We start from the raw sequence: 13,006 nt of genomic DNA on the forward strand, positions 1-13,006 counted from the left end.
TGTACACCATCCTTTCCAGAACTTTGTAGAATCTTCAATGCTATTATCCTCTTTTACCAAGATAAAGTCAACTCTGTAAAGAACCTAATGGGGCTGTTTTTCTCACAGTCATCCAAAGGTGGTTTTCTGAACAGTTTGGACCAGCTGCTTAAAGATAAAAATCACTGGAGACAAAGAGACTATAGAAAAGCAGAGATTAATACTGAGTTGAAGAAACTTTTGAAAACTGGATCTTTGTGTTGTAAAGTTTTGCTCAGCAAAGAAAACAGGCAGTAAAGGAAGTGAAGAGAGGAAAGTCCTAGAAAAGATGCAGTAAGTGCGAACGGAGGCACCTGGGCGCAGGACGGGGTCCTAAGTGAAATGTGCTTGTGTTTTGCTGGCGAATATGTGCTTTGGATCATTTGAAACTTGTCTTAAAAATCTTTTCCCAACGTGAAATTTTCAATCAGAAATGTGAAAAAGAACTGTACAGTGAACATCTGTGCTCTCACCTAGATCCTGCAGTGAGCAAATCCTCTTCTGTCTTCCTCACCTGTCCCGTCTCTGCCCATCAATACAGCTTGTTTCTCATGTATTTCAAAATGAGTTTAAGACCTAAGTACACCTCACTCCTAAACTGTTCAGCATTTACATCAGTATTTTTATAAACTCTCTTTTTTTAATTTTTGAGGTATAATCAACATACAGTGGAATACACAAATCTACCCCAACCTTATGCATTTTGTGATTTTTCACACCTGTGCAATCCAAACCTTTATCAGGATATAGAATGTAGTCCAACCCCAACAAGTTCCCTCAGATCTTTTCACAGTCAGCCCCCACCTTCTGCAACCACTGTTCAGAGTTTCTCCCATAGGTGAGTTTTGCTTCTCCTAGAATTTCATGTAAATGAAACTGCCTTATATATTGCTTTTCTGTAGGGCTTCCTTCACTCCACAGATAGACTTAGCATCTCTTTCTTTTTCTTTTTTCAAATTGAAGTATAGTTGATTTACAGTGTTTCAGCTGTACAGCAAACTGATTCAGTTACATACATATATGTGTGTATATATGTATAATATATATTCTTTTTTAGATTCTTTTCTATTATAGGTTATTACAAGATATTGAATATAGTCCCCTGTGCCATACAAAAGAAACTTCTTGTTTCCCTTTTGTATGTAATAGTGTGTATCTGATAATCCCAAACTCCTAATTTATCCCTCCCCACCTTTCCCTTTGGTAACCGTAAGTTTGTCATCTCTTTCTGGTCCACCTGTGAAGTGAGCTGAAGTAATCTGACCTTTTGATTTCAAGTGGCTGAGCTGATCTGGTGACTTTTGACTTTCAGGCCTGTTTCCTGCCATTCTCAACCTTGCCAGCAATGCTCACATCAGCACCAATGCGACCTGCGGGGAGAAGGGGCCGGAGACATTCTGCAAGCTGGTGGAGCACGTGCCCGGGCGGGCTATGCGCAATGCCCAGTGCCGAGTCTGCGACAGCCACAGCGCCAACCCCAAAGGCAAGTGGCACCCCACCCCCAATTCTGCAGCACCCGTGGGAATGTACAACTTTGGAAATAATTCCTGGAGACTTTGGTTAGGAAGCCAGGAACACGTGTGTTCTCCACCGCAGTTCATTCCCACTACAGTTACAGTTTCAAAGTTAAAAAACTCAAGCTGGAAGCTGAAAGGAGTGCATGTTTTTGTTTTCTTTCAACAGAACGTCATCCAATATCGAACGCCATCGATGGCACCAATAACTGGTGGCAAAGTCCCAGTATTCAGAATGGGAGAGAATACCACTGGGTCACCATCACGCTGGACTTGAGACAGGTGGGTCAGGCTGGGACCGTTGAGGAAGGTCTGTGGGTTGCTGAGTTGTAGTCTGATGAGCTTTGGGAAAGTCTGCTTGTTTCTTAACACGTGTACATTCTGGTCTCACTGCTTTTCCACCGGTAGAAGCTGTCCAGGGTATCACTTCTCGTCACGTTCATCATGCCCAGGTGTCGCTGGGAAGATGAGTGGCATTGTTTCCGTGTGGTCTGATGTTCCTAGAAGCTGTGTTGGATCACCCGTCAGATGGATGGTCGGATGGTTTCATTATGGTTCTGTTTACACGTTCCTTTATGCCCTCTCTTTCCTATGAACCAAATTCAGCTCTAAAGACTTGATTAAATTCCAGTTAAACATTTTTGGCCAGAGCACACCGTTGGTGATCCCAGCTACTTCTCTTGCACCCAGAGCTGGTTGTCCCATGTGGAGTGAGGCTGTACTTGAATCCTGCATAGATATTGACCACAGGCTGTCTCCCTTTCCTCCCACATCTCATCCGTTTCCGGGGTCTCACTGACACTTGGATCTGCAGTGTGGTTACACCTTCTGATGACTTCTTTCTGTCATCAGAGCTTGTGCATTTCCCTGTCGGGCCAGCCACTCAGCAGCTGCTGGTTGATTTCTAGATGATCTACCCTATGAGAGCAGGGACCGCGGCTGACTGCTTCCTCCTCCCTTTCATTTCCCTGTTGATGTTTATGGAGGCTTGTCTGGCCCCCAGGCATCAGCAGAGTGGAGGGACCGAGTGAGTAACTGCAGTGGGAATCTCTGCTTTATTTTCACATCCCCCTCCTCTTTTTGGTTCACAGCCTGATTAAAAGATGACAGTCAACTAATTGCCCACTGACTCCTGTGAAAGTGCACAGCCTGAAATCCAGATTTCTAAAGTAAAATCAGACAGCCCCTAATGTTGTCAGGAACCATCACAACTTCATAGTGTAAATGCATCCGTGTGACTTAATAAATAAGGCAGCTCCTGAGGTTTTGTGACCAAACAGTCAGCTTTATTCTGGGTTGTTTAATGCTCAAGACATTGATCCCATTCCTGATTCTCTAGCTGATGACAACGGTTGAAATTATGGCATTTTTAGCCTCTGGGTATAATGTTTGGTTACCTGAGAGATAAACTAAAGAAAAGATAAAAGTGGTGTTATCAGAAAGTCCACAAATGTTGGATTGTTTGCAAGAAGATTTAACTACAGAGTGTTTGCTTTAGTAACAGGTTACAAGAGGAGTGATTAGATTTCTTTCTTTACTTCTTTAAAAGAATGCCGACTATTCATTTCTTGCATTGATTCATAATATTTTAGAATTTATACTGTTAAATATTTAGCAATGTCTTATGCAAAAAAAATCTTTGGGAATTAAATGAATGTGGTGTTTTTGTTTTAAGAAAAATAAAGCAAATGTTGAGGGGGAGGTTATAAGTCAGTGGTAGAGTGCATGCTTAGTAGGCACAAGGTCCTGGGTTCAATCCCCAGTACCTCCACTAAAAAAAAAAAATAATAAAATAACATTAAAAAATAAAGCAAATGTAGAACTAACATATACATGGGTAGAGTGGATAATGTCCAGTCATAAACTGTTGCTCACCACCAAGTAACTTAAGAGTTTGTTCTTTACTGTTGTATCACTGACACGAGCCAGGGATCTCTTGTGATAACTTAAAATTTGAAAGAAATCATTCTGAGAGAGTGAGCATTCACATTTGATAGATCTTGAATTTTATGATTGTCAACAGTCTTCTAGTTGTTAATTACATTGAGCTATATACATTTTATTAAATATATTAAAATGTCTTCTTATGGTAGCTTTTCTCATTTGAAGAGCTCAAGGATTTCCATTTGCAACACTCAGCTTTAAGACTAAGCGAAAGACACATCTTTCATCCTTAGAGAAATGAAAATCCACTGTGAGATACCACTGCAACCCATTAACATGGCTATTACCAAAAAATAGGAAATCAGGGTGTGGAGGGTGTGGAGAAATTGGAACCCGTGTGCATTGCTGGTTGGGAGGGTAAAATGGCGCAGTACTATGGAAAACAGTGTGATGGTTCCTCAAAAAGTTAAACATAGAATTTCCATATGCTCCAGCAATTCCACTTCTAGGTATATACCCAAAGGAGCTGAAAGCAGGGATTCCAAAAGGTGTTTGCACACCCATGTTTATAGCAGCCTTGTTCACAATAGCTGAAGGGTGGAAGCAGCCCAGTTGTTCATCAGCAGTGAATAGACAAAATGTGGTCTGTACACAGAATGGATTATTCAGCCTTAAAAAGGAAGTGAGCTGTGACATCTGCTGTGACATGGATGGACCTTGAAAACATACTGAGTGAAATGAGCTGGACACAAAGCACAAGTACTGTGTAATTCCACTCACGTGAAGTACCTGGGGTAGTCGTGTCTATAGAGACAGAAAACAGGGCGCTGGGGGCCGGGGCTGGGCAGAGCAGGGCGTGAGTCAGTGTCCAGTGAGCGCAGATTTCAGGCGAGGAGGATGAAAAGGTTCGGCAGACGGGTGGTGGTGATGGTTGCACAACACTGTGAATCTACTTAATGCCACCAAATCGTGCACTTAGAATGGCTGAAATGATCATTTTATGTTCTGTATATTTTACCACAATTTAAAAAACGTCCATATACTGTGAAATACACTCTGTTTTGTATCAGCCAGGGTCCAATCAGGAAAACAGAAACCACACCAGTCACTTAAAGGGACATATGTAGTACAGGGAACTGGTTAAGCAGAGTTAGAGAACTGGAGAAGAAAGTACTTAGCCTAACTCAGAGTGGTAACCACTGAGGAGGAACCAAGAGAGGCCACTGGGGTTACTCACAGCTAGAGGCTTGGAAGAGGGTGCCCCACCTCTGAGCGGGGGTGAGGAGGCTCATTTCAGGAGTTCTGGAAAGCCAGAGACTGGGTCAGCTGCTGCTGGGAGAAGGGCACTGACTGGTACAGCAGGTAGATAGAGGGGAGCAATCCCACCCCCCTCCTCCAGCCTCCCTGCCTCCCTCCTCCAGCCTCCCTGCCTCCCTCCTCCACCTCCCTTCTCCAGCCTCCCTGCCTCCTTCCTCCAGCCTCCTAGCCTCCCGCTAATGCTTTTGAACCCCAAGAAGCAGAGTGTAGCCAGATGGATTTGCAGTTACTTTGTAACTTGCACAAATAACTCTTCTCAGTAGGTGGTCATTCATGCCAGGGTGGTGACATCAACGCAGATACACAGCCTTGAGATCCTGGGTCAGAATTTTGTTATATGGTGATGAACCAGACCCTGAAGATGCTTAAATTAAGTTTCTGGATTAACTATGGGATGAAAATGCCAAATTCAGAATCCTCACAGTGAAACCACGGACTGCCTTCTGACACATCGACAGACTAGGTGTCCTGGGGTCTCAGCTGAGAGGCTTGTAGATGACACTGGCAGTGTGACTTTAAGAAGCACAGCAGTAGAGGAAATGTGGGAGCAGTTCTGTTTATTTCTGTATGGGTTGATTTATTGTTGCTTTTGGTCGTGGGGCGTGGCAGAGATGTGGCAAGTGTGGTTGGCTAGTTCTGACAACTAAGGAAGCAGAACGTGACAGCATTAAGAATGAAGGAAGGTTCCTCGTTGAGCCGCCGACAAACTCCTCCTGAGTAAATGTGAGTTTCCTTTCCATCTCTCATATTGGGGTAGTCCACACATGACATCGAGGTCCCGCCGACCTGCAGATGTCAGCAAGGGAAACATTAAACAAGACCTTGATAGAATCTACTTGGAGTTAGCGAAGAATTGCGATTATGCAGGTTTCTAGAAAATAAATTCCGAAGTCAGTAATACTGGTTTTTCTAACTAGGCAAGTAATATGGGCTCGTTGTAGAAAAATCGGCAGGTGTAGATAAGTGTGAGGAGACGAACTTCAAAGCCCTTCACTCTGAGACGACCACCAACAACATCAACATACTTACTTTCAAACCTTCGCGTGCATTTCTGTGTATTTCAGTTAATAATGCAGCCACAGTGCTGTCATTTTACTGCACGCTTCCCGTGGGTGAGGCGTCGTATGAAGCTCTTGCTCTAGACTAGCTCGGGGAACCCGCAGAATCACACTGTGCGTTTGGTTCTGTATCGTCTCTTTTTGACAAATGACACAGCTGAGCCCTAGTTGAAGTACTTCCAGGGTAGGACTCACCGAGCTTCGGGAGCCTGGGCTCTGTCTGCCTCCGCGCACGGCAGCACCCTTCCAGCTGAGGTTTGTAACAAGTGTGTTTGTGTCCCAGCACTTTACTGAACTCTTAGCATGAGCATCTCCCAATAGAACTAAAATCGTCATTCATAATTTTTACAGTTGCATTAATATCCTGCTACACGGCTTACCCATCATGTGCATAGCGGTCCCCGTGCCCAACATTGTGGTGGTTTCTCTGTTATGGGTGGTAACTGGTGCTTTCAATGAAAAAGGACTGTGTGCCACTGAAGGAGTGCAGGGTGCACACATCATTTTGCAGGTTCATATTGCAAGTTTCTGGTTAGTGTTGAGTCTCTCTTTAAAGAGAAATGTTGACTGCCTGTTGCATATAGGAATCTGCACATATGTTCATAGAAACAGTGTGTATGTATAGGGATCTATGTGTGATGTATAGGTTATGTAGATTATATACTACGTTGCTATGTATATACTGCATAGAACTGAGCATTATAGAGTTTAGAATTACACCGAATTTAGTAGTTCAGTGTGTATAATATACGCAGCATGTAACCTCTGTGGCACATACGTGAACACACAGCCCAGATACTGTACGTGCACACACTGTGCCTGTGTAGGTGTGTAGGCACCTAGCAGGTGTAGGCTGTAGCTTCAACAGCATTTCTTCCTCATCCATATGGCCTCATCCACAGCAGTTCTGGAGCAGAGACGGCCTCCTTTGGAGGAGAGGAAGTTGCAGCCCAGAGCAGTTCAAAGGCTCGTCCAGAGCCACGCGGCTGTACGTGCTGCCTCTGGGGCTGGATGCAGGGCTTCTGGTCCCTTCCATGCTGTCCACACTGTCTCACCCCATTTGTCCCTGGTCTCCCATCACTGCCTCCCTTTCTGTTCCGACTCTGCAGGGAGACTGGTAGGAGCTCTTACAATTTCCTCCTGACCTGGGAATGTTTGGGTTCTTCCCAAATCCCTGTTCTCTTTGCCTCTCAAGGGGGCCTCTCCCCTGGGGACGGGGCGGAGTAGCAATGCTGCTTTCCAGGTAGATTGGGGGGCTCCCTGACGTGTGTTTTTTGGCCAAGAAGCAGGAAAATGAATCAGTGCTTTGTAGTCTCCTTTAAAAAATGTTTAAACCTGGGCAAAATTTTCACTGGGAGGGGTTAGATTTGTGGGTGAAAATGTATAATGCTCCTTTAGAAGACAAAACATGTTTCATAAAAAGGGCAACGTTTCCTATGGCGCTGACAGTAAAGGCTGCTTTTTGAAGCCGTCTGCTTTCTATACTCTGTGTAGGTTTAATTAGGAAGTAGCACTTTGTTGTGGGAACAGAATCACAGAAGGGCCTTTGTTTTATGCAAACTTTTAGACAAGAGCTGCTTGTTTGCTGGGCTTTATAAAACCTCGTTAATTTGGACATTAATTTGCTGTTATTTTTTTCCCCAAAAAAATTTCTGAAAAATTGGCCTGAGCTGGATTGAGGATTATTGTTGTATCATCCAAATGTAAAGTGTTTGCTAAGCACCTTGACAGGGTAAACAAGAAAAGAACAGACAAATTTTGCATGCTGAAGGCAGAAAATCTTGGAAGAGTTTGAGAACAAGAGTTGCATGTAAATTGGAGCATCTCATTACAAGTGAGACTTGGCTGTTTGTTAAAAGAGGTCCAGCAGAAATTCTTCCTGGAAACCCTGGTAGAAATTACCATTACTGTGTACTTGTGTTTATTCAAAGTGATTTTATTTCGATTTTCTTTTACTTCACACTGGCCTCAACCAACTTCAGATAGTAAGTTTTCTTGAACTTCTTTGGTAAGGCAAACGGATTGGAAGAAATCTTAAGCTCTTCATTATGATTTGGAAGTAAGCCACACGAGGAAATCCTTGTCCTCCAGACGTTTTTATCTTTTTTGTCCTGTTCTCCAGGAAGCTGCTATTCTCAGAGATCTGTCTCTTGTTTTCACATTTTTATTATCTCATCTGGTTTTCTCCTACACAGCTTCTCTCCCAGTTATCTGTTGCTGTGTAAGAAATCACTGCAAAACTTTAGGGCTGAAGACAGCATTCATTTCATACATCCCTCTGGGTTTGTTTCTGTGGGGCAAGATTTCAGGAAGGGGACTTGAGTGTGAGTGGGTGTGTCTCAGGCTGCATCTTTCTGGATATTCTGGTGGTAGCTTCTATTCCCAGAATTCGTGTTTTTTAAAAACAAAATAACATTCTGTTTATTCAATCATTCCATGCAGTGGAGCAGCAGGGGAGGGGGGGTCTGGGCATCTGGGGGAGGGGGGTCTGGGCATCTGGGGGAGGGGGTTAGGGTATCTGGAGGAGGAGGTCTGGACACCTGGGAAGTGGGTGCTGGGCAACTGGGGGCTGGCCAAGGCTCTCTCTTCGTGTGGTCTTGGGACTTCTCTGTGTGGACTCTGCATGTGGGCTCGTGGCTTCCTCACACAGCAGCCTTAAGGCAGACGGCCTATAGGGCAGTTCAGGGCACCAGCACAAGTGTTCCAGAAAAAGGCAGAAGTTGCATCCCAGTGTTCTGGCCCCCAGTGTCACACAGCATCTTCCTCTGTGCTCCGTGCACCTCCCAGTCTCTGAAGTTGGCAGAGACTCAGGTGAAGGAAACATGAGGCAACCCCAGCCTGTCTGGGGGGAGAGGGGTGAAGACTTGGAGACCTGTTCTGAGCTCCCACTGCCTCACAATTCTGAAAAGAGCTGTCTCTCTGCACCCCCCGCCCATAGATAGCTTATCTTTTCGGGGCTATACCTTTGTCTTTAGGTGACACAAAGAGCTATGGGCCCAAGAGGGGAAACAGTAGTGCACCTTACTTGTTCAACGTTAAAGGCCAGGGAGCTGAAGAAAATGGAAATAATTGAGGCCGTCTGTGGAGCTGCGTTTCCCGACAGGATTTATTTTTAAGCTTTACCCTTTGTGGATCATCTGTGGTGGTTTGCCAAACAGTCAAGCATAACCATTTTTCCAGTTAGTGCAACTTAGTTTACCAAACCTTCCCCCATTTTCCTTTTTCTGTTTTGGACGGCGGAGTGTCGGCCGCGCAGTTTCGGTGTCTCCTGCTCTGCAGGCGTCTTAGACTGGCCTTGGGACGATCATGGGAAATGAGTGAGGGGAGTTTGGCAGGACTCTGTCAAAATATACTTCTCATCTCTCCAACTGTTTTGGCTTGAAAAGAAAGCTTTTTGTATATTTATGGAAAGAAAGGGAGGTCTGTTCTGGAATTATTATTTCTTCCTGTTATAGTAAAGCTAAAAAAAGCTAAGTTTTAATATTTCTGAAGAAATATTTCTTTGAAAAATACGTTTTGGAATCCATGCTAATGTTAGGTTTTTTTTCTTTTTACTTAGCAGTATATTCAAATTGTAACATCTAATATATTAATCTTTAAAAAGAAATCTGTAACTAATAAAAATACAGAGTAACTCATGAAACTCTCTGCTGTACCTCCAAATATCTCCTGTGGTTTTAATGTCTTCAACTGACTTTTTCTCTATACAGAACTTCCTTTATTCTGCTATAGAAGCAGAAAGTTTTTAACATAAGAAAAAAAGTTTTTTAATCCCTTTGATCCTAAGAGCCAGGAATTCTCTTTTGATCCATTCCATCGTATCTTAGAACACTGTGTATATTTAATAATTCATGACGTCTACTGTTATGGAGGGCTGGGATCTCAGGATTCCTCAAAGAACAGGACAGTGGCTCCATCCAGGGAAGCGATACAACAGATGGATGGATGTATATATATCGGCATTTTCACTGTACCTTTAATTGTTAGGTAAGGCTGCGTCCGGCTTCAGCGGCTTCTGGCCCAGTGGGGGAAACAGGTGAGTAAAGTAGATGGCTTCTGCTGGGCAGCGTCGGGGGGTGGAGGTTGAGCAAGCAGGAAGCACACAGAAGAAGGACAGCTTAGGGCGCCAGAGAAACAACCCAGATGCAGGACCAGCTGGAGGAAAGGAGCTGGGGGTGAGGAAGGATGCCCGGGGGAGAGTGGCACAGGGAAGGCCTGTTGGTGGAGCTAAAATAGCACATCCAGTCAGATCATGAAAGCTTCTTTCACTTTCCTTTTTATTGAGATGCGACTTACACACAGCGAAGTGCGCACACTTTACGGGTAGAGTCGGATGAGCTTTGATAAATACAGACACGTGTGTAAGCCGCATCCTTATCAAGGTGGGGAGGGACATGTCCATCACCTGGGATGTTCCCCCGCGCCTGTCCCGGTCAGTTCTCCACAGGCTCCCCTCCGCCGCTCCCACTGGCCAGAGGAGCCACAATCCTGAAGTTTTTCACTTGGATTAGCTTTGCCTGCTATAGCATGTCGTACAGATGTGATCACACAGCTTGTTCTTTTCGTGTCCATTTTGTGCCTTTTATTTCCGGTTTGTTGTGGTTTGTTCCTTTTGTTTCTGAGCAATATTTCACTTGGTGAATATACAAAACTTTGTGTGTCCATCCTCTTGTTAGTTTGTTTGGGTTATTCTAGTTTCTTTTTTCGGTACCTATTTAATTTAATTTAATTTATTGAGATATAATTGGAAATAGCGTTGTGTGGGTCTGAGGTGTGCAAAGCACTGGTTTGGTCCATTTGCATGTTGCAGGATGGTTACTGCAGTGGCATTACTTAGCGCACTTCTGTCACATCACGTAATTGTCGTTCCTTCTTCCGCACTGGAAACAAGTAACAACCTAGTCTCTTAGCAACGCTGAAGTTCATAACCCAGTATTGTTGATTGTGATCACTACAAATTAAAACCTGCGGGTAATGAGCGGGGGCCACTGCTCTCCAAGCCAGCGTACCTGGGCGTTTGGTGAAGCCTTCTCTGCGGCCAGCTGGAGTGGTTTAAGCACTCTTTTCTTAAATTTTCAGCTTTCTTAGAGTAACTGATAACTACAATAATGTGTATGAAGAGTTCTTTTCTTGTGTGTGTGCTTTTTTTTAAATTTATTTTTCCTTATTGAAATATAGTCAGTTTACAATGTGTCAGTTTCTGATGTATAGCATAGTGATTCAGCCACCCATATACATACACACATTCCTTTCATATTCCTTTCATTTTAGGTTACTACAAGATATTGAATAGAGTTCCCTGTGCTACACAGTAGAAAATTATTGTTTATCTATTTTACATATAGTAGTTAGTATCTGAAAATCTCAAACTCCCAATTTATCCCTTCCCACCCCTTTCCCCCGTGGTAACCATGTTTGTTTTCTATGTCTGTGAGTCTGGTTCTGTTTTGTAAATAAGTTGATTTGTGTCTTAGTGTGTGTGTATGCTTTTTTAAATAGTTTATTTCATAGTGAAGTTTTAGATTTACAGAAAAATTAAGTTCCCATATCCGCCCTCTATAAGAGTTTATAAATCAAATTTGGGTTATTCTTAATAATCTTTTTAAACGTAAAGTCATAAAATGACTGATATAATGTAGTTTTAATAGTTTCCAAGACCTCTTCTCCCCCTTAAGAGGGAACTGTGAGAACTGTCAGTCTTATAATTAAACATTTTATGTCTTTTCTACTATTTTATGTCTATCATCAGAGGATACGTACCTTTATTCTCCATGTGTGAGAAACACAAGAAAGCCCACAAAATAACCATTTCTTAGCTGTCCACGGGGATGGCCACCTGTAGGATCACCTACAGCCTCGTACCAGGCTCCAGGCGAGCAGTGGGGCTGCCCCGAGGTCAGCCGGGATGCAGGAAACCTCCCCAAGCAGGGGAGCCCGCCCTCTGACCTGTGGGTCTTTGGTCACATGACGCAGGGGCCTCCTTTCATCTCCAAACCCTAACAGTTTGGGGCTCCAACTTTGTGTTTTGTGAAGTACCATCACGCCTCACCAGAGCTAAGAATGTGGTGGAAATAGGGTCATGGGGAAGACAGGATTCCACACGTCCCCTCTGAGCCACTGGCTTGCCCTCCAGATGGCTGAGCTGGCTTCTGCAGAGTTGGTCTCTGCCCACGTTCAATTTCAAAGTCTCTGTCGTCCACAGAATGTTGACTCTCTGTACCACTCACTTCTCTCCCACTATTTTCACATCGTTTTTTCCCCTTGTGGTAAAATACATATAACAAAAACTTGACCATTTTAACCACTTTTAGGTGTACAGGTCAGTAGCATTACTTACATTCTCATTGTTGTGCATTCATCTCTAGAACTTTCTCATCCTCCCAGACTGAAACCCTGTGCCCATTAAACATAACTCCCATTCTCCCTCCCTCCCCAGCCCCAGTAACCACAGTTCTCATTTTGGTCTCTGTGAATTTGTGTATTCTAGGTAACTTGTACAAGCGCAATCGTATAGTATTTGCCCTTTTGTATCTGGCTTATTTCCTTTAACATAATGTCCTCCAGTTTTTAAAAAATATTTTCTTTATTTATTTTATTATTTTTTAATGGAGGACTGGGGATTGAAACCAGGACCTCATGCACGCTAAGCACGCACTCTATCCCTGAGCTATATCCTCACCCCTGTCCTCCAGTTTTATCCGTGTCGTAGGATGTGTGGGAATTTCATTCCCTTTTGAAGATGAATAATATTCCATTGCAACTCAGAGTCTGTTTAGCCATTTATCTATGATAGATAGGTATTCAGTTTGTTTCCATCTTTTGGCTATTGTAAATAGTGCTGCAGTAGACATTGGAGTACAAATATCTGTTGGAGTCCCTGCTTTCAATTCTTGTGGGTATCCACCCCGAAGTAGAATTGCTGGATTCTATGGTAATTCTATGTCTCATTTTGTTTAGAGGAACCGCCATATTGTTTTCCATAGTGGTGGCGCCAATTTTCATGCCCACCACATCTTTTTAAATAAACAAAAGCCTTCCTGCGTAAGACCCTTATTTAGATATTCTTTTCTTTAAAAAGCTTTGAATGGAATGATTTGTCAGTTCGATGCCTGACAAATGACAGATTCAGTGAAGGTAGCAGTACCGAAAGAAAGATGAGAATCTTCACATAGGCTGTAGGTCACGGTCCCACGTTCAGAATGAAATCTTGCAAAA

The 13,006-nt window shown here is 43.5% G+C and overlaps 1 protein-coding gene across 5 annotated transcripts in view; it reads left to right on the forward strand.

Annotated features, from left to right (window-relative positions):
* Positions 1-13,006, forward strand: part of LAMA1 (laminin subunit alpha 1) — a 125,661-nt gene that overhangs the window by 18,564 nt on the left and 94,091 nt on the right. For all 5 annotated transcript variants that reach the window (XM_074352457.1, XM_074352456.1, XM_074352452.1 and 2 more), the window contains exons 2-3: positions 1,331-1,501; positions 1,702-1,814. In XM_074352457.1, the coding sequence (XP_074208558.1) occupies positions 1,331-1,501; positions 1,702-1,814 (284 nt within the window). The remainder of the gene's footprint in view (positions 1-1,330; positions 1,502-1,701; positions 1,815-13,006) is intronic.

The sequence above is a fragment of the Camelus bactrianus genome, chromosome 24, assembly GCF_048773025.1.
Source record: "Camelus bactrianus isolate YW-2024 breed Bactrian camel chromosome 24, ASM4877302v1, whole genome shotgun sequence".
NCBI lineage: Eukaryota > Metazoa > Chordata > Mammalia > Artiodactyla > Camelidae > Camelus > Camelus bactrianus.